Raw genomic sequence first — 25,207 nt, forward strand, 5'->3', positions numbered from 1 at the left:
CGTGAAAGCCTGTCTATAAAACCGATGTGTTGTATGATGCGTCTCACTTACGACTTCTATAGAATTCTAGCTTCAGGACGCGACGTAACAGCTGTGTTCCTCGATATTCCTTAGCATTTGTCCGAAACTTGTCATGATGCATTTCTTGACAAGCGAAAAAACGACTCCGATTTATCCGACACTGTTCTATTCTGGCTGAAATCATGCTTGACGAACAGAATACAAAGGGTTAGGGTGTGAAAAGCCCTTTCTTCAACGAGGATCATAGGTTGTGGTTACAACACGATATTGATATGGTACAGGACTGTTTAGACGCAACATAAACGCTATTGACCAACACTATAGACAGTGAACCACTAGATCGAACCCTTCTAAAACGACATTCAAGACATTCAGCCACAAAATGCATTTCACAGAGTACATACCCAAATTCTCAGGTCAAAACCTTTTTCCCGGCACAACGTACACAAACGCCTAGGACATACTCTATATACATCTCTGAAATATTAGATATATGTATACGATGTCATAAAAAGCGGACATAGCCCTAAGCCAACAACACACGTTTTCACATTTTTTTCTCTTGATTGCCCACTCCATCGTCAATCTTGTCAGTCTCTTATCATCTGTTCATTAACGCATTGCTGTACCACTTCTCCAAAAACACTTCTTGCTGAACCGCATTATGAACTCATCTCGCTATACTTCGAAGTTGTACACAATGCATGATTATGTAACGTCGTATAAACATTGGAGCTTTGACAAGCCATACCATTCGGCAAAAACGTGAGGTCACTTATCCCCTTGAGTAGAATAAGAAAACACTTGTTTTAATTGTTATTCACGACTTTTCCATGATATCATGATGCCCATAAGCCAAGTCCAATTGGACTTACATTAAAGGACGGGGGTTCCACCTCTACCCTGTAATATGAATGCAACTCCACGCCAAAATAGGCTCAGACACTTTTGGAACGAACATGTTGAACAGTAAAAAGTGCATGTTCTGTCTCCCCGTTTAATTAAAAGACTACGTCCAATACTTCTGCTCGCCGCCGATCCGCTGAGGCCAAGGCCCTGTTTCAGCTGTGCCAGGGGATTCCCTGCTGCGGTTGTACTAAGGACCCCTGTGGCAGCGATGAACACTGACCACACATCCACTTACTTCACTGGGTCCACTTACACATCCATTTACTTTACAGCAGTAACTGCCTGTTTGCTGTTGAAATGCACGATCGTGCGTATGTGTGATTTCCTTAAGTGTATCTTCCTAGCCTTACGCAGGACAGGATAAGCCCGTTAAAGTAAATCTTTCACAACGGATTCCTACGCAAATGGCTGGAAATCCCCACCTGGAATCTGAGGTGAATAACTAGCAACCTAGAGACACTGTTCTGAATGAAAAGGTGATGTAGTAGAAATTGTGTAGGTGCATTTCTTTCGCCTGCAAAAAGCATGTGTTCAATGTGCAGTTACGTGCTTGTGGTTCCTGTTTTCTGGGAAGTATTTATTATTGGCTATATTGTAAACTTCAATCCAGTTAATTCACATTTGTAGGATTTTGCATGCACTTGTATTTCAACATTGGGGGAGGGGGCAGATGGGCTTTGGGGACCCAGTCGAATATCGTGGCATGTATCAGTGAACCCAATATAGTACAAAACGACATCCCGTGATTGATAGCCTTAAAGGTGCTGCATTTTTGCGCGGACCCCATGAACAGCACGCGCGCATTCCTGTTCGTTCTGAGCATAGTATAACGCCATGCCGTAGCGACCGCGGGCAATACACTGGCGTAATTTGAACTTAAACGGTCGCGTACACTACCGCTTACCGACAGTGATCCCTTGCACTTCCTCAACCAGGCTGTTAGTGCCCACATGAACAACTGGATGTGTCTATACCCCTGGGAATTGCCTCACGCTGCATGACACAATTGGCAAGACATGTATGATTTGTTGGATGCAAAAGGCAGGTCCGTGAGGTCCCGTCGCCTGGGAAAGGTGAGAGAAATTCCCATCTTGGGAGCAGCAAGTGGCCAAACCATCCGTTGCATGCATTTGCATGCATGCCGTCAATATCGCCGAATAAGTAGCTGAGCTGTGAAAGGAATTCAGCCAGTGTCGCATCAAGATATATTTCCCGATCCACTGCCACTCAATGGATCGACTTCATGATGGCACACGAGAAGATCATCGACAGCAGCAACAGCACCAGCACGCCGATCCCGATTCCCCCCATCAGCTTGCCATTGCTATCGATGAAATCCCTCACATCGTGGAGACATCCTTTATCGAAGGGCTTCTTGCTTCCCTCCTTGTAGCAGGAGTCCGGAACATCTGGCCAATCCTCGGGACCGTCTACGCCACAGCATTCGAACTGAAACAGTCATCAGCGGGTTAGTACTCGGCTCCCACTAGCAGATATTTTCAATGCTTCGTTGTGTCCCCTGGAGTTGCCAACCAGAGGGCATCGGCCAACGGACCTTTTTGGACGGCCCTTGAACCGGGCCCTGGCCGCGCCCAGAGGCCGTATCACTCGCGCCGCAAAAGAGGTGTTGAATGAGGTCCCGCAAAACATTTCGAGATATTTCACGACACAGCACAGGATGCAAAAGGGGTTGCCGGTCCGCACCAACAGTTCTAGTGCGCGTGTAGGACTTGTCGGGGACGGCCAGTTGGTGTTTAGCCGACAGATGGCAGGTCGGGCAAGCAGCAGCCATTTCACAGCGTTGGATGACTCTCAAAAGCAGTGGCAGTCTAAACACAACCCTCATCACTTAGATTTGTCCACACCCCTCTACTATGGGGAACCGAAGTGAAGAAGGAGCTGGCAACTAACACTCGAAAGGCCTCGGGTGGTTCATGAGCACAGGAAGGCTCCAGCGCGGCGCCGGGGTTGTTCCTCCCGCTGCTGAACGTCGCATGCACACTGCAATCGCCTCTGGATCTGCCCTCTGAATCTGTACCTTGGATCTGTACTTTGGATCTGCCCTGCTGAAGATTTGCCACCAATTGCTGCCGACACTCACTTAACTAAGGCAAAGGCCCCTGGCCCTCTTAGCCGTTCGACCCGATATGGCTCCGACCATGGCTCGTCTTAGCACGGTGCCTTGCCAAAACAGGACTAGGAGTCTTTTCTGGATCGCCACAGGTCATTTCTGGTTGTGAAACCAACAGACGAGACTGTTTCATTCCGGAAAGCGAACGTTTTCTGACGGAACAAAACAATTCGGGCTATTTGTGGCGCATCCGATCTCGACATTGAAACCCCAGCGAACGGCTCTGTAGTCACCAAAACTAAAACCCGTTCTCAGACTAATTCCCCCTCCATCATAACTAAAATCTGCGGGAAGGCGGCTGACAGCGTTTCGCCCTAACGCACCCCGACCACCATTAAGAACTCAATCTTATGCTTCGTGGTCGAGGGCGAAATTCGTGATGGAATACACACAGGAAAGTGCTGTACCATATCCGTCGTCTGACGACATTTAACACGTGCTCGAGTGGGAGTCAATCTGTCCCTCCCCAAAAGTTTTCCGGAATGGTTTCCAAACGGGGCGGTATACCTGCGCCGAATTTTGCATGGCTGTAAACAACTGAATAGTGAATCGTCTGGCATAAAAATTTAGATGTACCTTGCAAGGTCGCTGAACTATGGCAGGTCCAAATCACGCCATGGTCTCAGCGAAAGCAATTTCTAGGGAGTCGTCCCAACTGATCCAACAACGGAGCGTTAGATGAAGCCGAACATCTCTGAGATACCTTCTTTCAGACCACAAAAAATTAATGAACAAGCTACATTGGCCTAAGGTCAATTATGAAGGCCAGACCCAGGCGAAAATCAGTATGTTGTATTCAACTCTAGCTGAAAGACCTGCAACTGTATATGCACCTATTCAACTTTAAAAACTCTAGCTTCAACTTCCATTTAATCAACTCTAGGGCTTGCTGTATGAAATAGTCCCTGGTGCTCATTTCGAATTTATTGATAACAGAAACCGCATTATGCACCTTCCATAGGCTACTTAAAGGTCGGAATAGGTCACTGACCTAGTTTAACTCTGATCAACATTTTGTTTTGAGGAACATATTGCCTAACGTAATTTCTGCCGCTTATGCAAATACAAAACTCAAAGCGGTTTTGTGTGATTTGGTCACCATGACCTTCAAAACATCCAACGAGGCCACTGGCCTTAGAGATGAGCATGGGAGCTCTTGCTTAGAACAGTTATCTAGGTTCCAGGGGCTCTTCAGAGACCAACCTGGAAGTTGAACTTGTTAAACCTTATTTGACCCAAAGGTCATGACGTAAGAACCTCAAACTTTGATCTAAGTAAGTTCATGTACAGGTCAACACACTCTGTGAATGTTGTGTCTCTAGCTCTCTTAGTTCGTGCGATTTCAAGGGGTCAAATTGACCCCGCACTCGCGCGAAGGGTATCCAGCCGGCCACCCGGGCGCGTGTTAAGACGGCTCAGGACGTGACACAAGCCCGCTCGCACTCACATTCCAACCGAATCGCCTATCTGAATCTCTCACTGTTGGTTCTCTTCGCCACTCTGCTCGAGTGTTCATCCCGTACCCACGCTCTGCTACAGTTTCAACGGGTGGATCACGGGAGCACAACATGCAAACAGAGCGTCCGCTGCCAATTATTCAGTTCGGTTCCACATGATAGCTCGCCCAATACAGCACATGCCAAGTGCTTAAGTCAAATTAGACCAGCTCTCATGGATGCACGGACATGGTGGTGGCCGAGAACGGTGGTTATCCCCCCAAGAAGTCGATGATCTTCTATTAATATGCATGTGGCCAAACGTCGACATCAACAAATGCCAGTTGGACACACAAAACTAAAAAGATCGAGATCAAAAATATAATTTACGATACGATATAAGCTTGATGGTGCTGCGGTGGAAAAACTTGGTTCGCGGTAGTTTTTTGTTGTGGCTTGCTCTTGCGCCATCCAATTAAGAAATCCTGTTTACAGTCCTGCCGGCGTGTGCATCCGAACAGGAACCATGTAGGGGTGTAGAGCACGTCTTTGCACCATGCGCTTGCATGAAGACTATTCTCTTTTTCAGACAGCTATGCATTTGGGTAATAGGTGTCATCGGTCTGCACATCATCAGTGACACTTTGTTTTCGAACTGGGCGCTGTGAAAACGAAATGGGCTGACAGAAACCTGACAGACCTGAAGGAAAATAAACTGACAGAAACTCCTAATGCTTCCTCCCCCACCCGCAATATCTTCAGACAATACCACGTTGCATGGCTGTACCGTAGACTCTGCGTGTGCATTTACAGGCTATGTGAAGCTTGATATAAAACAACCACCAAATCGTTGACAGTTCTTAAGGCTCTTCATTGTCTGCTTCATCGCTAACTCGAATCGCAGTTCAATAAAGACGTTACGAAGGGAACAAACAGGGACGTGTTCCTGCATACGAGCTTAGCAGAAAAAGGATCATCTATTGGACGACAATGTACGGGAACTGCTCTTTCGGTTTGACACTGATATCAGATAACAAACAGAAAATACGATACCGTGATAGCCAATTTGATTGAAGACCAACGACCCGAGTCACTTACGGCTTTCTGCAAGGCGTCCCACGCGTCCTTTACCGCTTCCTTCGATTTGTAGTATTGAATGCTCTCTCTCAACTCTGTTTCGACACTGTCAAGAATGCTGTCGGAGCCCACCACGAAGCCAGTGACGATAGCGGCACCAGTCAACACGAACATGATGAACACCAGACAGAAGAACGTGCCTAGCAGGCATTTGCTCTCCTGAAAAGGCGGAGAAGCGTGATCGACTTTGTCAAAGGCAAAGACAAGGGAGAACATTGTTAGAGACGGCATGCATAGTAAGTTCTACATTCTTAACAGATCAGATGCTCATAGCAATGCGAACTCCATGAGGAAACTGAAAACCCAGCACTGCATCACACTTGTACTTCACAACGGTTTGAATAACACAGTAACAACAGTACCTTCACGCACACAGTGATGCATCGCAACGGCACGCGCTCAGGCAGCAGTACCCACCTTGCAACAACATGCGCCTTTCACTCTGCCTGGCATGCAATATTCCACGTCAGCGCCAGGTCATTAAAACAAGCTGGGACCGACATATAAATTCAGGTGCTACATCAGATGATCCCAAACACTCCAACGACACCACTCGGGGTTCGCTTGTGACTCTTTGGCACGTCGCAGCATTTGCTTCAGCTCTGCACGGGTTCTGCGATCGCTGCGCAGTTTGAGATAGTGCCGCCAGCACGCGGGGTTCAGGTATCGACGCTATCACTGCGAAAAAACAAACTGGCTGGCAAGATAGGAGCTCAAACACGGGCGCCTAAGGCCTCGCCGTGCATGAGTGCAACAGCACCGCGCATGTAAAGAGAACACTGTTCTCTTTACTGAACACTGTTCACATTCGGCACTGCTCTCGGTGGTTGTCCGCACCGCCAGGGCGGGATGTCTGCGCCACCGGATAGTCGTTCCCTTTGGGTACTCTTAATATTGGGTTGCTTTCCAAGGTGCACAATAATGTTTGCCTTTGAAGGCAGGCAGCCGAAATCAATGGCTAGATGAGAAGGCGTTGACGCCGTCGTTGATAACGTGAAACTGAAATTGGCTGCACCAGCCTCAACCCACGGTTCTTTCACTGACATGCGCCACGTAAAGGCTTCCAATCGGCATACGCTTACCGTTTGCTCTACGATGTTTGGCGCAGTGGTTTTAAGACAGCCATGATTGGAAACCATTGGCGAATGAAAAATGGCAAACACGGCAACAAACAGCTGGCATCACAAATGAAAAGTGCCCCAATAAGAGATTGCGACGCAATATGAAGGTGTCGATTTCGTTTTGTCATTCGACAAAAGCTTGATGGGGCAATCCTAAGCTGGGCAGCGACGAAAAGGGTCTCTTACGGTCCATGCTTGTGCCGTATTACCGTCTGATCCACAGAAATGAAATGGTTTATTCCAGTTGGCTGTAAGCATCATTGAAGTGGTGGTCTGCCAAATCGACACGAATTTTAGCGTCCGTGCCGTCTGTTCAAGCGACACATGCAGTGGCACATGTCCGGAGGGTCAGCCTGCCGTCAGATGTCAGACGACAGCAGTGCAGGCGGGTGACCGGAGACCGCTCCCCGCAGCCCTCTCACCTGGAAGGCGCCGCAGCATCCGAGGAAGCTGACCAGCACGATCAGACTGCCGGCCACGATGATGAGAATGGCCGTGCCCTGGTACAGCTCGATGGAGATGAGGTGCTCCACCTGCGAGCCGTCCTGGACGAGCGAGCTGATGCCGATCCCCAGCAACGCCCCGCCCCCGATAAAGATCAGCAAGGTTATGAAGCCGAAGGAATACTTCATGCAGTTGCCGCAGCCGTCCATGGCGGCGGTGGTGGGAGGGGGAGGGGAGCGGTGGAGGGCGGACAGGGAGCAGGGCGGCCGGCGGTGCGGGCAGCGCGCGCTATGAGCTGTATCGTGCTGGACACGCCGAAATATTGCCGGCGCCAGACCGGCTATCTTATCGGGCTATTTGACCAAGATAGCACCACTGACGTGATCGCGGCCCTCATCGCATGAAGGGAAGCAGGAAAAGGAAATGCATTAGCTGCATTGCGATGTTGCTTGGCGTTGGAGTGTTGTTAGCAATAGTTTCTGCAGCTAGCAATGCTAATGCCTGAAGCGCTCTAATGATCCGCTGCAACCGAGCAAGCAGGTGAAGTCGAACAGAGCAATAAGTGCACCAGGCACCAGTCACCTGCGCCATTTCTCTGGTATAGAAGCAGGTGGTTAGGATGGTGCTTTGGAGCTTCCACAGGCGGTGCTTTGCATACGCCATTTTCCCAACGATACAGGTCTATTCTTGTAAGCCTATGGTAATTAAGGAACTGATGCACAGTCCAAGGAGAACAATTCACATGTTGGAAGTGATATCCCGTAGACCTCAGCAGCACTCATCAATGTTTTATTTCCGACGATGTTCGCACCCGCTGGCCAGATCTTACAAGAGCTTTCGGCTTGATGGTGTTTAACGACGTCATATGCATGCCAGTGTTTCGTGATGTCTGATGCTAAAATGATTGATACATGTCTCCACGTGTATGTAAGGACGCCGCGTGGTTGTCACTTCTCGACACATAGCGCTTGTCTGAAGCCCTGTAGGCCGCAAGGAGATCTCACTACGGGCCAGATGGCATGGGTAGTGAAAATCATGTGATTTACATATTTGAAAGCCGGTAGCAAAAATATCAGGTGCATCTATTGTTTGGCTCATTTCACGTGACAATGGCATGCTTCACTCAGGTACCACATCACCTTAAATGTTTCCCATGGGGCTTTCCATGCGAGTGCTAGGCACTTACAACTCATAAATCTCACACCCGCCTTCAATCCTTGCCATAAGCCATTGACCAGCAAACAAGCAATATGCTCGCCGCTCAGACGATTGTTACCGCTGCCGACTGACCGTTACCCTGATGTTTGCCGGGGAAGCGGCTAATGGCAGGCCTGTGCTAGGGCGGTGGAAAGGTGCACCGCAAACCTTTCGTGCTTAAACCATACACCGCCAGTCCCTGATGGGTGCGTGGGTGACTTGTAGTGTATCAATGACGTGGCGCGACTTGACCTTGCGTGCATAGGCCGCTTGCCGTCTTCTCAGCGCCAGTGGCCTTCACAAGGAAGATTTCCCTTACCCAATTCATCCGCTACTCATGGTGCTGCATCCTTACCATCCGCTGCCCATTTGCAACCAGCTGTAACCACCTGTTACTCATCCGTTTGCATTGTTTTCACCAAATCAGTTATAGAATATCAGAAAGCCTCAGAAGCATTTACATCCCACCTTACACTTATGCGTATAGTTGCAAAAGCACTGCGTGGATAAGCCTAGGTATGACCAAAAGAAACCCAACCAGTAGCATTGTGTACTATCATTTTAAACATCTACCCGATACTTCATACAAAGTCTACCCATGCCCGTATTTTCCCACAACATGTGCCCAACCCAACCCGTCAACCATTGCATATGGACACCCATAAGCTTACTCAATGTGATCAAGAATCGAGACGCAGCTCGCCGCTTTGCTACTGCGAAGTTTAGCATTATTCATTCGGTGAGTCTAAGGTCACTCCTAAGTTCATTTCTGGAAAGCGCCGGTGGAGCTTCTGAGTAGGGCGGCGCTCCAGTTGTCTAACTGATTGATCACCAGTCAACAGAGGCGTGGAGCTTCTGAGTAGGACAGTGCTCCAGTTGTCTGACTAGTTGATTACTAGTCAACAGAGGCGTGGAGCTTTTGAATAGGGCGGCTCTCCAATTGTCCGACTAGTTGATCACCAGCCAACAGAGGCGTAGAGCTTCTGAGTAGGACGGTGCACCAGTTGTCTGACTAGTTGATCACCAGCCAACAGAGGCGTGGAGCTTCTGAGTAGGACGGTGCACCAGTTGTCTGACTAGTTGATTACCAGTCAACAGAGGCGTGGAGCTTTTGAATAGGGCGGCTCTCCAATTGTCTGAATAGTTGATCACCAGTCAACAGAGGCGTGGAGCTTCTGAGTAGGACGGTGCTCCAGTTGTCTGACTAGTTGATCACCAGCCAACAGGGGCGTGGAGCTTCTGAGTAGGACGGCGCTCCAGTTGTCTGACTGGTTGATCACCAGAAAACAGAGGCGTACGCACAGAGTAGCCACCTCAGCGATCACTGTTCCTTCAGTCATGGAAGCCGCAGAAGCGAGCATGCCATGGGTTTATTCGAGTGTTGTTGGCATTACTTTGTTTACCACATAGGCAGGACTTCCGAAGCACGCGCCGGGTTCACGATTGGAGACTGGAGAAAGTGCGATAATGGACAACCTCCGCCAAAATTGGACGTAATCTGAAACTCATGTTTCAGTTTTGACACCATTGTTTTAAGCCGAAATAAAAGAGCATCTGTTTCAATGTAATACTAATCACATTTTGCGCAGAGCTTTACTGGTTATTCCGGCCGGCGGTGTTGAAATCTATTAATTAGCTACACCAGTAATGCCATAACCTACCCAATGAGTTGTATTGATAATGGTGTGATTTATTAAGCGCCAGTTATAATGTTATGTTCGCAAGCTTTATTAAGAACGTTCTGTCATTAAGTTTTAGTGCTAATCAATAAGCTAGGCTAATGGATATGAAAAAGTTCTTGTGTTAAAAATAATCAAACGCAACTCGTGATCGTAAGCGAACATCGCGCCCGCCTTTGTGGTGAACACAAAACAAGATTTATCCAAGAACAGTCTCTCTAATTGCTATGCATATACGTAACCACATGCGTTGGTAACAAAAGATAAGCAATTCATTTCACTGCTTACGTAGTAGCAGAATGCTACCTTTTCCAGCTCAGCACATCTCAGGGGTCTTAAGTGCGTCAGTAGGTCAGTATGCTATGTTTAATACCGCAGACTATCCCTATCTCCCCGAGGGCATTCAAAGCTTGATTAGATGACACATCTATGGAAAATATTAATGTATTCTAAGTAGAGCGTGTGTACCATCATTTCCCACTGAGGTTGTCACTGCAGCGGACTACAGCCAAAAGTGCTATGACTGGTCAAGTTTAACCCAGACATGACATGGTATGTCTACTTTGAGGCATAAGGAGACAAAATGCACCGCTTGCATGAATTGAGCTTAAAAAACACTGCTTTCATGCCTTGAGCATAAAAAACCCAGTGAGATTTGCTTTAAGTAATACAAACTATCACTTGCGGAGCCGTTAGAGTTCATCGAGAGACTGTTGGTCTAAGGTCAGCGAGCCACCTTTGCATTGGCGAAACAAGGTCCCAAAAGCTTCGGATTCGTATTTGATTTTTGATAGGAGTCAGAAATACACGATTTGATAGGCCTATCACTTTTGATGGCAGATGCAAGCGCACTTGCAACAATATTTGCCGCAAATCATCTGCAACCTGCCTTAGGCTCTTACCTTTGGTTCCTTGACCTGATTATTATGATATCCTCACAGTCGACCGCAGCGCCCAGGATAACCCGATGCAACAAGTTTGAGCCAAATCCGTGGTTTGAGGGTGCACTTGGTGAGTCGAACTCAAAGAAAATCGTCCAACTGACAAAACCAAAAAACAAAGAATCCTGCCACACCCACACCACTCGAGCCAAACCACCAGTGACTGAATCACTTTTCTGCGCGCGTCACGCGACCATAGCCCGGAGATCCGCGCGCGTCACGTGGCCACAGCCCAGAGATCTGCGAGTGTCACGTGGCCACAGCCCAGAGATCTGCGAGCGTCACGTGAGCACATCCCGGAAATCTGCGAACGTCACGTAACCATCGCCCAGCGATCATCCCGTATCCAAGAATACTCGTCTGCTCTTTAGCTGTCAACACAACGTGACCACTTCTCACACTATCTGACTATAATCGGTCACAGACGGGACATAGTCCGTCTTCGACTAAGTCATCTGGCCACATGTGCCAAGATCCGGGGCGCGTCACGTCCCCAATTTATCGGCAAATGTTCCGATCGCTTCCATCTGATCTCCTAGATGAACCTCTTGCATATGCGTTAATTTCAATTGTGCCATAATTTAAACATAGTGTGTCAAACACCGCGTTAGCGACAGGCCGTTGGCCGGCCGGGAGCGTCAGCTGCCATAAGGATGTGAGCCGCTCATTTCAGATTTCAGCTGATTGTACAAGACCTATAAGCATCATCAAAAATGTTCCCTAGAATGAGAGATAAAACACATTTTGGAATTCAACTGTGCTGCCGTCTTGGCTCTAGCCTTGAAACTGTACCTGCCTGCTTTAAGCGATAGCCGGCGTGTTCCGGTAGTTTCGCGGGTAAATCCTCGGAAGCGCCATCTGAGCGGGGCCCCGCCACATATTTCATTCGATGTACCGAAAAGTATCTGAGCTATCAAATATGCACCCTAGATCTTCAAAACTGATACCCGGAGGCACATTGCTAAGATACATTGCATTCTGTTCAGAATTGTGCTCGCCTTTTTACTATGAATGCATTGCAATATGTCGCTGCCTGCCGGGTGCCTAACTTAACGGATCATTCATTTGGCGACCTATTATAAGTCATTCAAATGCTGCCCCACTGACTAAGCTTAATCTTTACATATTTTGGGTTTAGCATGCATATGTTTCTTGTGTCACTTGCGCTGCTATTTATGTCGGTGTTTATTCAAGCGTTTTGTTAGAGCAAATCAAGCGTCCATATCTCCAAGGCTTAAAGGTAAATGCAGTTTGTTGGTATGTATGTTCTCGGCATACAGATAATGCAATGAGCATGCATTGCCTTCGCTTGCATTGGTGTTCAAGTCAGATTTTATTTTAGCGTGCTGGTAATTTGACCTTAAGTTTCTATTACGTGCCAGCTCGTTAGCGAACGATGCGGTCAGTTTCCCAGCACACATTCTCCGTGCAAACGCACAGACAATATCTTCCTTGTATTACAAGTTGCTTTTATGCCAGCTTTTATTTCAGCGATGGTGACACCAGTTGAATGGCAAAGAAAACTTGGCGACATAAATCGCCTTCCGAAGCCATATCACCTTTGAGAGTCCATTACCCTCACTCTTATCGGCTCCAAGATACTGATAAAAAACATTCATCTACTGTGCTGCATGTACATTTGTGCGTAGCAGGATTCGTACGTGTTGAGCGATCAGGCTTTGCGGAGAATACTTGACGCGCCCAGCATCGCGCCTAAGCTCGGTGTTTGCCTTCTCTACCAGCTGTCGATTGAAGCGGTGGAAGAAGGCATCGGTGTTGTACACGAGGCCCGGCGCATGGAAACATAAAATATGCGTGAACCGCCACCATTAGAGCGGTAGAGCGGTAGAAATACCATTTTTTGGTCAGTAGAGTACCATTTTTTGGTCAGCACTAACTCCCGTTTGCTCGTAGCGTGATTAACACGCCATGGTTGCCCAGTTTTGACGCCGACGAACGGACAGACAGTGAGACCAGCAAATGGATTGGTCGATATGCCATACCATGCACATCGTACGCATCGTGTGTGTAAATGTCTGATGATTTGTCAGTTGTTAGGCATCCTTAAAACAATGAGACACAAAGTAGGCCTTTGGCAGCACACCACTGTTTTTTTGTTGTTGTTTTTTTGCAGCCTAAAGCGTTTTCTAGCTTCCGTCTTAAGTGACCATTTCTTAGTTGATTTTGATAGAAAGAGCTCCTGAAGGCGGCGAAAAGCGAGGCAACAACGTATCGGTCCTGATTTACCCGGCACTCCTTACCCAGGCTCTCCGACGCAGGGACCCGGCGCCAAGGCTGAGCACATGCTCGGCCGGGGGACTCCCTTTCCCCGGAGGTGCCGGTTTTCGCCGGGATTGCCTTCAGAGGAGCGGCGCTCCAGCTCGGCCGGGAGACTCCCTTCCCCCGGAGGTGCCGGTTCTCGCCGGGATTGCCGTTAGAGGAGCGGCGCTCCAGCTCGGCCGGGGACTCCCTTTCCCCGGAGGTGTCGGTTCTCGCCGAGACTGCCGTCAGAGGAGCGGCGCTCCAGCTCGGCCGGGGGACTCCCTTCCCCCGGAGGTGCCGGTTCTCGCCGGGATTGCCGTTAGAGGAGCGGCGCTCCAGCTCGGCCGGGGACTCCCTTTCCCCGGAGGTGCCGGTTCTCGCCGAGACTGCCGTTAGAAGCGCGGCACTCCAGCTCGGCCGGGGACTCCCTTCCCCCGGAGGTGTCGGTTCCCGCCGAGACTGCCGTTAGAGGAGCGGCGCTCCAGCTCGGCCGGGGACTCCCTTTCCCCGGAGGTGCCGGTTCTCGCCGAGACTGCCGTTAGAAGCGCGGCACTCCAGCTCGGCCGGGGACTCCCTTCCCCCGGAGGTGTCGGTTCCCGCCGAGACTGCCGTTAGAGGAGCGGCGCTCCAGCTCGGCCGGGGACTCCCTTCCCGCGGAGGTGCCGGTTCTCGCCGAGACTGCTGTTAGAGGCGCGGCACTCCAGCTCGGCCGGGGGACTCCCTTCCCCCGGAGGTGCCGGTTCTCATCGGGATTGCCGTTAGAGGAGCGGCGCTCCAGCTCGGCCGGGGACTCCCTTCCCCCGGAGGTGCCGGTTCTCGCCGAGACTGCTGTTAGAGGCGCGGCACTCCAGCTCGGCCGGGGACTCCCTTCCCCCGGAGGTGCCGGTTCTTGCCGAGACTGCCGTCAGAGGAGCGGCGCTCCATCGCCAGCCTGTTTGGCTACACGCCGGGGACGAGGGATGGAATGCCCACTTTCGGAAGACCTAGTCGGAATGAGACCCTCGCTCGGACGAGCTATATCCGGAAGACCTGCTCCCAGAATGCCCACAATCGGTAAGCCTACGCTCAGAAGACCTACGCTCAAAAGAGCTACACCCCGAATGTCCATGCGCAGATAGCTCACCGCTGTTTTCTTTCAATCGCTACCACCGCAGAGCAAGTGAATAATTCAGCCTTCATCCCACCCCAGCCAGCCCTAGTCCACTGTGCCGATTCATTGTGTCGCGTCACTCCTCGCTGCTTGAATATTCTGCATTGATAAACGGAAGTTGCGAGAAGGCATTCGCGGTATAGGTCTTCTAACAACAGGCTTTCCGAGCTTAAGTATTCCAGGCTATCCGGACGTAGATGTTTCGAGCGTAGGTGCTCGAAACATATGTTTTCGGGAGTGGGTCTTCCGAACGCAGGTCTTCCAGTTCCGGCTGAAGGTATTCACAGCAGCAGGTTTTCCGAGCGCAGGTCTTCCGACCGGAAATGTTCACATCGATAGTTCTTCCGAACGTTGGGATACACAACAGCAGGACAGTAGGCCTTTCGGTGTAAGTCTTCCGGACGTAGGCATTCCGGGATTTGGTCCTCTAGGCGCAGGTCTTCAGCGTGCGCATAATCCGAGCATGGTTCTTTTAAGCGTGGGTTGCCGACCGTGGGTGTCGAGGGGGTGTTTTTGCTTAGCTCAGGTACTCCATGCAGTAGGTCTTCCACGCTGATCTCGGTTGCCGGTGCATAAGGTGTGATGCGTTGGGTTCAGCACATTCGCTATGGCATCCGGGGCAAGCCCAGGTCCCTGGGCCAAGCGCAGAGGATTACACGACAGAACGGTGGAAGTGATCGTGTTTAGTGTCTGAGCATTGCCTCTACGTGTACCGTACACGATAGCCCGATGAGGGCGGGCGGGTGGACAGTGCTGCCGCCTGTCGGACAGTGTCGTGGTCGGGTAGCGACAGTGTCTGCCGATTGCCAACTATCACCCAGCGGATCGGAGGTCAGCGACAGGTCAGACCCGTCTCCGGCCGGGAAAGCCTACCCATCCACTGCTCAGGTGGCAGCGGACGCCTCTTAGATAATGGGGGGCGTGAGGTTTTCACCGCCACTTACTGCAGCTCCATCTAGACTCACACGATGATGTGGCTTATCCGATATGACAGTGTCGTCAGAATGATATGTGAACCTGCCTATATCCTCCTAATCCCTAGGATGACGATGCACCTAATGCACTAGGGTGGCAGAATGCAGCAGTGGTGCAGACAACGGAGGGGCCGGGAGGGCAGAGTGCTTAGAGTGCAGACTGGATGTGCTTCTTCCTAAGGGAAGAAGCACATCTAGTGCCGCACGATGGGGTCGTTTGGAAGTCGGGCAGACACCAGTCTTTCGTCGGCACCCAGTGTTCTGTGAGAAGAGAAGTGTGGCTAGCACCAGGACACGGTCGAGTTATCACGCAATAACGCAGGATCGCGCGGTCGGGCCAGTGCGGTTATGAGGCTGGCAACGGCCGGCCCTCGAAACGTCAAGCTGTGAAGCGCGTGTTATCACGCTACACGTCAGACGTCCGGCCGTGAGGTCACACACCCCCGGCGGAAATCGTGTGACGTCAGGCTACAGGTACGTCGCCTGTAGCTGGAGAGAAGCGACAAAGCTGTGCGTCAGTTGAAACGTCAGCCTGTGTACACGAGGACGTAGGGCCAGGGTCCTCGACACCACGGCAGGTAGATGCCTTATCGGAAGACGTAGCGTGTGGCTCCGAGTTAGCTGAAATCGACGACAGGTTCAGCTTACCTTTTTGCGTGAATCGTGTTTAGTTTCTTTCGAAACCCTGAAAAAATGTGGTTAGAATTATGTGGCATCATCCACCCACTCGCACACAAATGGCAACTTCTTTATGCTGGCTTTTGCTAGTTGCACGACTCCAGAGAACAAAGCCACCCGTAACTCACGTTGCTCTCTTCGTAGCTACCATAAAACATTGTAACTCATGATTGCATTTTCATATTGCAGCTTTACAGCGTGTCCGCAACACCTGCGTAGATTGCCAAATCTCTTGCAGCTGCACTGCAGATGTTATCGGTGATCTGAATCTCGTTGACTTGCGCTAAAAATCAATTTGTGTAACCCTTTAGGTGTTCAGAAACCTGCATAATTCTGCGGTGACTCCAGGCATGGTTTTAGGAATGATGCTACGGCGAATCATGACAAATCTAGCGCTGTTCGTAACGAGCGTGTACTCCACAGTACTTTGTATATATCCGACCGAATTCTAACTAAAATGGGTTAAAACATAGTACAATGTATCAAGTATGACCAATGGCGGGTGGTATGTCATGTTTGTGAACGGCCTAATGTGGGTCCAGAATCAATACTGGAGGGAACTGGCTTACATAGCTGTTCACATTAGCCATATGCTGTACGACTTGAAGATACCATGGCATATCACTAGCAGGCGCTATAAATGTCTGCAATAACGAACCGTGCGTGCTGGTAAAGATACAAAATTTCACAAATGATAATGATATTGCATTGTTACACAAAAAGCTGCCATGAAAATGGTGTCTTTATTTTTCAAATTTGCCATATAACTAAGACAGTGTTAATGCCTCTATTCCTCGTAGAATAACCCGGAGAAGAGAGATATAGATGCATTGATATTTCGGCTACATGCATTTATCGAAATCAGATCCATAGCCAGTAACCATGATCCAGTAAGAAGATCCATTAACCGTGATCGACATGAATATGAGCGGTGAACGCGATATTGTTTCCCGATCCTGTTCGATTTTTAAGTTTTTTTACAGCGATACGCAGTTCTTACAGGTGACCAGCATTCAGGGGACTAAACAGGGAGCAGTTGCCAGCTATCACTGCTGTACTGTGTATATCCAACTGGGAATTTAAATGCGCGGAAAATACGTTTAAATTTAAGTAAACAAGTATCACGCATCACGCATCATTTATACATGCAAGCGATTTCAAGTTAACAGGCATCATGCATTGCGCATCACTTACACATGACACATATACTTGTATATATATATATATATATATATATATATATATATATATATATATATATATATATATGTGTGTGTGTGTGTGTGTGTGTGTGTGTGTGTGTGTGTGTGTGTGTGTGTGTGTGTGTGTGTGTGTGTGTGTGTGTGTGTGTGTGTGTGTGTGTGTGTGTGTGTGTGTGTGTGTGTGTATAGATAATGAAATATTGGAACATTCAACCGACATCGCTCGACATACCAATGGTCACAGTGACACATATGAATGCGACTTCTCTGCACATAAACTGGACAGATTAAAATCGCAAAAAAACGCGCAACAAAACATTGTTTTGACTCCGTAGAAAAATGTAACCTGATAAGCTGCAAAGAACATGCAAACCCCATTATATTCAATGGCGGCTATTGTTGGTGAAGATGAATTGGTTCGAAAATCCTAAGATCGAGAAAATTGCTGCAACGTCCTAATGCGTTATGTCCTAATGTCCTAACGTTTCACTACAACATTGAAAGCTTTTCCGTATGATGAGGTTGCAGCAATTCTCTCGATGTTGGAATTTTGGAATTAGTTCAAATTCACGAACAAAAGCCGCCTTTAGATATCATGAGCTTTGCATATGCTTGGCAAATTATAAGGTTGCCTCTTTTATACCGACTCAAAGCGATATTCGTCGCGTGGCTTCTTATATTTTTCAACATGTTCTGTTTATGCGCAAGCGGTCATGTTCATTTGTGTAACTGTGACCGTTGTCATGGTTTGCATGCGAAGTCTTTGAAACCCACACTTGCAAAAATGGCACCTATTGCCCCCTCCCCTCCCCCCCCCCCCCATCGGCACTCACGCTTCGAGACTGAAGATTTCACCAGATGAGCGTTTTAGTGTATTGTTGTGCTTCCAAGCCATGTGCACGCGCAGCCTTTATGTTCTTTCGATGTGTGTCTTTCACCTTTTCGACAAATCTGCCACCTCAAAAAAGTCCCGCTCCTTTCATCTGCCACTGGCAGATGTGAATGCCCGGGTCTCCCTGCACACGGTTCACGGTTTTATGAGCAAGGTTTTGAGGTTGCCTTTATTTGCATTCGAATTTTAGGCAGAAGTTATTTGTAAATCTACCTCATGAAAATGACGCCGTCACCATTGAAATTTCGAAACCGTATATTTAGCATGCATTTATGTTTCCATACGGGTGTAATACTCGTAATGATCAGTGCACAAGATAAGCAAAACAAATCAAGCCTTTACAAGATGAGTAAGTTACACTCTTCACGAAAGATTCTTGCATCTGTCACTGACATAAAAAGCACATGTATGTCATAAAATATTTTGCATGGTTTCCCAATTCCGTATATGTATATGATACCTCGCTCAGCTACGCTAGTCGCGAAGAGTTGCAGCACATGTTTTGCTCAATTTATCCCTCACTTTCAGGGCAGCCATTTATTGCATTCCGATAGATCATAGGCTTTAACACTCAATTTGAATTCAGAAACATTTGGGAAAGTCACTGACGTGGTCATCTTTCCAAAGACGCATACACAGCATGTAAAACACAAAGGGGACCGTCAATTGCTTCCGTGTATGGAATTGAGCCGTGGCATTGAAAGGCTGAGGACCACTGAGATTACTCCTTAAACTGATCACACGCACCTATTGCGACTTATCTGTTATTATATCATCACACTGCTTATAGCCTCATTCAGCTTTTGACTCATATCAATAATTATTTGCGGCAAAAAACTGCATCTGCGTGGCGAAATCTAGAGGGCATGATAGCGCTCAGGTAAAACATAATGATGTTAAACCTTCCTCAATAATAATATCTGCCCGTCCAGATGATTTTGTTTTTGCCTTGGGTGTTTGCTATAAGGGGTACGTCGGCAGAGGGAAAGTTGTCATACAAAATAATTGTATCCACGATGATCATCAAGCAAGATTCAAATATCATGGTTAGACATGGCGAAAAAACACGGCGTCTAGATGGCAAATACCTACTGGTCATGATGTAGACTTACCAGGGGAAAACAAAAAGCTGCTCTGACCATGCTCTGAAAAAATATCCGTTGTTATATCCCGACACGGGGAATTGATTGCGTTAAGTCTTCGTGTTAACAGTGCCCTGTTAGCAAGATAGTTCGCCAAATGTCTGGATAATTCTCCGAGAAAAGCTGCCTGCCGAATCCAACCGAGAGCGGCACGTATGAATGATACCTACAGGCCAGGCAAGAGCAGCAGAGCTCTATCTCTCCCTCTCTCTCTCTCCTTTCTAATTAAGTCGTACACGACATTGCAAGCCCCCCGGGGTGTGTTATTATTACTGAAGAGGACTTTCTGATTTCTTGTATATTCTCCATCCAAACTGCCACCAAGTCAACAGACTAATGCATTCGTCACATCTTGAACGCGCTCATTGCGAATTGCATTTTTATCAAAACGCGTTCCTACAAGGCACAGGCCTGTTCCTCTGCACCTCTGTTTAAATGCTGCGTGACATTGCTGGACGACGTTAACCGTCAGCTATTGAAGGAAATAGGTCACTGCGCCGCTCAACGTGTTGTGCCGTGACTGAACGGGTGTCGTGCCATGACTGCGCGGATGTCGTGCCATGACTGAGCGGATGTCGCACCACGACTGGGCGGCTGTGATTCGATCTGCCATCGCCACCGATAAGCGGCACACATTCGGTGATATATTTCTTTTTTTCGGTACGTCCTTGATCACCATACACCCTTTAGGAATAATAAGCCTCCGAATGAAAAACGCTCCCATGCCCACTTCCAGATTGGATCTGATCGCTCGGAGAGCCAAGGCCGTGTCATCATGGGTACCGGTGCGTGAAATACTGCGCCGCCGACCGCCTTGGGGGCTCTGTTGTACGTAAACGATACTAGGGACGGTACAAGTGCGTTGCCGTGCACGAACCCTGTTCCGTTCCATTCCGTTCCGATCGGTTTGATGTGACGTAGTATGCGCCGAATCACTATTGGAAGAAAACTAACGCGAGACGTGACCTTGCCGTCGGTCAGCGATGTCAAGGACGACTTTTAGCAACCTTTGGTATGGGCACCAGCCGTGGTGGCGGGGAGCGGTAGCTTCCCGGAGCTGTCTGCCCAACTGCATTCCGTTGGAGCACATGTATTAACGGCCCAACCATTTTCCTCCGCCAATTATGGCGGCCATTTTTTGAAATATGATTGACACAGCGAACGTGTCCGCTTGACTGCATAAGAACTTTGAATTATATTTAAAATGAGCCTCTTATGACGGTCTTAACCGAAAATAAAAAGAGTTCTATTCTTCTTCTCATTCTTTATCATGAGAGTTGGAAATGAGTTGTTAAAAGCAACCCGCGGTGTCATTCCGCACATTTGCACTTTACGCACCAAGTCTTGTTTGACACCAAATCGGAATTGTTTGCCTTAGGAAGATGCACTGATCCATTCCTCTTCGACCTCTGGCAATAATAAAAGTATTGAATTTTCAACCTATTTCAATCCCATCTGTTGCCAAGATAGTGACGAATGCGGTCCAGGGGCGTCTCCATCTCTATTCCAAAGCCATCTGCTTGCTCCCACGCCGCACCGTTTCCCTGGCCCATCACTCCACGGAAGCCGCACTCATTAGTAGATATCCCTTACCGGGTTCGATCTACTTTGCACCATGGTCAGTCCGCTGCTCTGTTTATAGATATTACCAAATGATTCAGCACCATTGATCAGTACGCCCTGTTCACAGAATTGCACTTCCACTGTGTTGGCATGCCATAGTTTTTAGTCTACCGTCCTGGTCACAACCAGAATGCAAGCTTCAGTGACCCGACAAGCGCATTCCTTTGCGGATCGGCGACCCGTAAAACAGGCCGCACTCCAAGGCTACCCCGGAACCTTTGCTGCGCCCATCTTTGCCAACGATCCCAGCCTGTGTGCCGGCGGCGTCTTCGCGATTAGCACACTACACTCAGCTCAGTTGGCCACTGGCCACTGGCCCGACGACTGCGTGGCCTGAGGGTGCCGGCGGCCAGCGTGTATATCTAAAAAAGAACACCACACAAGGCGTCACATCTTTATCATGGAGCGCCAGCGACTGAATCGGGCATACTAGCGCTCAGGGGCCATGGCGCAGCCGGGATGGCAACCGGGGCACCTTTAACTGGTTATTATATATATATATATATATATATATATATATATATATATATAAATGATGGGTAAATTTGTGTTCAGTCCTTTTGATTCTATACGGCATTCAATGATATTCAACACCATACCGAAATGTTATTTGATACCAGACAGCCCCAAGTCATTGACGCGGTAACAATTCCTAAAATATTTTATTCAAGAACATTCAAACATCATACCTTGGTTGAAATTATATTCGGGTTAGCACTTGTAACATATGTTGGCATATTCTCGGTGCTGACGCCCACACTCGTGCTCCGTCCCAAGGCTTTCCTTTGTAATTTCAATTTGCTTAAAACGTGTTAAGGACACGGCCTCTCGCCACTGCGCCAGATTATCCAGCAATATAAAAGACGAGACAAGTCGACTAAATAAGCGTAATTTTTGGAGAGCAACATCCAAGTGCTTATGATTCGTGTCGATAACAGATCTGAGGCTCTCAGCAATATTACGTTTTAAATCAATCATATATCTCTTATAACGCTGTTATCTTACGCACTACCACCCGCAACAAGAACATCGTCCAGCATCACGTTTTCGGGATGTCTCGGGGCTAATCACCATAGGAACCGGGGTTTCATGAAGTGTAATAGATCGAGTAACCTTTGGTTTAGAACTGTGGCAGCACCGCTGTCTTCGACCAATCACATGTTTGGTTTGGCCTCCGAATTCGCAGCAGGCGTTAGGATACAGTGACACCCTGCGTAGCGTCAAAAACGTTGGAGCACATTCCCCTACACAGGTCACACGCGGCCGTGGGTCAAGTGTGGCGAACGGCCCCGCTCCTTGATGACCCGGGCGGCGAGCATAAATTTTGCCCAATTGTTCCGGAAGCGAAGGGAGAGTGTGTTACGCGCCGTCATAGCTAGGTCGATCGAAATATCTATTGCAACAACTTGGAGGACGCTACTTAACAGTGTGTTGGTTATCCTCAAGCCTATACACTATAGCGCCTCTCAATCTCAGACACAAGGTGGACAACATAATGCAGTCGATATAACCATTACACGTAATCAACAAGTTGGAGGTTGGAACAGCTGGTAGACATCGCAGAAGTTCTGCAACGAATGTTGTTACAATCTATGTCTTTTGGAGCTTAAGTATGCAGTGGGAAAAGGTTACGTAACGCCGTAAATACCATATACCTGAGGTTCGTCCGTTAGTCCCAGCTGTCAGAAGATGTGCAAACTTTGAGCTTTGAGCCCGTTAAGGCGGTCTCAACGGCGCGTCCAGGTTAAATTTGTAACTCATCATACAACTGAGTACCTTTCGAGGCAGTATGAAAACAGGATGTTGCAACTCCCATGCACATCTCACCGCTCGTTGCGCTGTAATTTCTACGGGCAACATTTCAGCGACTTGCATTTGGCCCAGTAAAAATATCATAGGAATACTATAATGCGGAGTGAAGTCGGACTTCAGGCTTGTGTTTTTGAAACAAATATTCGGTTGTATTCTTTGTCCGTTTTCTCACGATGATAACATAAATGTTTCCCATCGGGTGCCTTTTTTACGTTGTTAATGCTTCTGATTGTTTTGGATTACTTTGACGTCGGTGACATTGCACAAAGCACCCTAATGTTCTCTATTTTTCATATGCTCAAATATCCTCTATTACTTATTGTGCTTCTGGTACGTGCTTCAATGCATGTTGCCTGTGAATGAATAAATAGCACACGCAAATTGTCGCACACAAGATACTATTTTACATCCGTGCCAAAATACACCACAGCAAACAGACCATGGTATTGCATCTGAGCCCATCCTAACTTCAACGGCTCGTTGTCGTATTCGGTCCCGAATTTGCATCGCATCTCCGCAAGTGCCAGCGAGTCACTCGCTTTGCTGCGGCCTCTGGGGGACAATCACGACACCTGATAGGGCCACCCAGTCTGAGTGCAGAGCCGTCGCAGTGTCTAAACAGCGTGTCAACCATGGACAAGCCAGGCCGAACGTTCTGAACACAGGTACGCCTACTCCGTGCGCTCACTCACACTCCATTCCGTCCGTGCGCATACCAACTCCGACCAGCGACGCGTTTTGTTCCAGCTTTATTGCATTTACCTGCAACATCTCTGGGCAGTAAGTCACTTCTGAGCATCTTCGTTAGCCACAGTGCCTGGGCAGAATACCTTCCAAAAATGATTCTGTTTCGGCAAAGCATTCAACATGCATCTGGTGTCATCACAAAGTTTGCGAGAATTACCACGGTGACGACACGAACAAGAGACTATCAATATTTAACCGAGGGAGCACCATATCCGCTGGACGGGGCGCTGTAGCCTCCCGAGGGTGCACCATATCCGCTGGACGGGGCGCTGTAGCCTCCCGAGGGAGCACCATATCCGCTGGAAGGGGCGCTGCTACCTCCCGAGGGAGAACCGTATCCGCTGGACGGAGCGCTGTAGCCTCCAGAGGGAGCACCATATCCGCTGGACGGGGCGCTGTAGCCTCCCGAGGGAGCACCGTATCCGCTGGACGGGGCGCTGTAGCCTCCCGAGGGAGCACCATATCCGCTGGACGGGGCGCTGCTACCTCCCGAGGGAGCACCGTATCCGCTGGACGGGGCGCTGTAGCCTCCCGAGGGAGCACCGTATCCGCTAGACGGGGCGCTGTAGCCCCCCGAGGGAGCACCTCCATAGCTTACGGAGGGCCTGGATGCTCCCTTCACGATACGTGGCGCGGAGAAGGTCCTGGTGGGGATGTAGCCGCCGTTGAAGTGCCGACCCCGGAAGAGCTGAGCTCCGCTGACGTAGTTCCGTCGCGGCGCCGGGTGGTACACAACGCTGTAGCTCCGGGCGGGCCCGTACTCGCCACCCTTGCCTCCGCCGCCGCCCGAGCCGTATCCGCCGCCGCCGCCGCCGCCGCCGCCGCCGCCGCCCGAGCCGTATCCGCCGCCGCCGCCTGAGCCGTATCCGCCGCCGCCGCCGCCGCCGCCGCCGCCCGAGCCGTATCCGCCGCCGCCGCCGCCGCCGCCGCCCGAGCCGTATCCGCCGCCGCCGCCGCCGCCGCCGCCACCCGAGCCGTATCCGCCGCCGCCGCCGCCGAGAGCCGCACCGTAGCCGGAAGACACGCTGGGGCCACCGTAGCCGGAAGACACGCTAGGGCCGCTGTAGCCAGACGCAGGAGCGCCATATCCTCCACTACCACCTCCACGCGGCAGGCCGAGGCCAATGACCTCTCCGCCTAGACCCTGGGGTCCCCGATGATGCCGCCCGCCACCACCGCTGCCTCGACCGTCGCCGAGACAGGTGGCGACCACAAGGGACAACGACAGAACCTGTCAAGAGTACGAACAAAGCGACGTCAGTGCTAGGTGGCCCCTGGACTTGTGCGGTCGGGCTGGGCAGGCGTCACGATCTTGATCTACGAAACATTGCTGGACAGTTGTGGGAAAAGCTCTCTCAAACAGGAGTAAGGCGAGACGTGGGACGATATGCAAGCGAAGCGAATCTTTAGCTCTCTTCAATCAAGCTGTCACATCTATGTGAGGTAGGGCGTTTGCCCGCTGGATGGGTGTCATATGTCTGAAATCGGATCGTTTAGTAAACTCCAGCCATCCATCTGCTGCACCTTTGACGATAGCTGGGCGCGCCCCAAACCCTGCTCCCTGCGCCCACACCCGCCCGAGTCAGGCCACCGCCGCCTGCCCACCTGTCTCAGTCGCATGATGCAGGAGCGGACTGCAGGCAGCAGTGTGACGACGTCGTGTCGACGCCCGGTTATATATGACCGGCCGGCCGTGTGACCCGACGCCG

General features: G+C 49.6%; 2 protein-coding genes across 2 annotated transcripts; both read right to left on the minus strand.

The window, feature by feature from the left end:
* Positions 1–170: 170 nt before the first annotated feature.
* Positions 171–7,475, minus strand: LOC119093315 (tetraspanin-9). The gene is made up of 3 exons (XM_037216261.1): positions 7,178–7,475; positions 5,596–5,793; positions 171–2,379 (listed from the first exon to the last, which is right to left on the minus strand). Exons 1-3 carry the CDS (start codon positions 7,406–7,408, stop codon positions 2,158–2,160), a joined length of 651 nt encoding a protein of 216 aa, XP_037072156.1. The 5' UTR covers positions 7,409–7,475; the 3' UTR covers positions 171–2,157.
* A 16,078-nt stretch (positions 7,476–23,553) lies between these two features.
* Positions 23,554–24,471, minus strand: LOC119093461 (pro-resilin-like; the record flags this gene model as incomplete). Its single annotated transcript, XM_037216415.1, has 2 exons — positions 23,554–24,267; positions 24,421–24,471. Coding segments are annotated over 2 exons (636 nt in total), but the record flags the coding sequence as incomplete, so codon positions are not given.
* Between the last annotated feature and the right edge of the window lie 736 nt (positions 24,472–25,207).

Source organism: Pollicipes pollicipes, unplaced genomic scaffold, assembly GCF_011947565.3.
Source record: "Pollicipes pollicipes isolate AB1234 unplaced genomic scaffold, Ppol_2.1 Scaffold_4002;HRSCAF=4701_pilon_pilon_pilon, whole genome shotgun sequence".
In the NCBI taxonomy this organism is placed as follows: Eukaryota; Metazoa; Arthropoda; class Thecostraca; order Pollicipedomorpha; family Pollicipedidae; genus Pollicipes; species Pollicipes pollicipes.

Bases quoted from the DNA above. Each gene is read 5' to 3' on its own strand.
- LOC119093315 (XM_037216261.1), bottom strand. From the start codon at position 7,408: ATGGACGGCTGCGGCAACTGCATGAAGTATTCCTTCGGCTTCATAACC. The intron at 5,794-7,177 runs GTGAGAGGGCTG...CCGCCTTTTCAG, and splicing joins GATGCTGCGGCGCCTTCCAG to GAGAGCAAATGCCTGCTAGG. The intron at 2,380-5,595 runs GTAAGTGACTCG...TGACTGTTTCAG, and splicing joins GGGACGCCTTGCAGAAAGCC to TTCGAATGCTGTGGCGTAGA.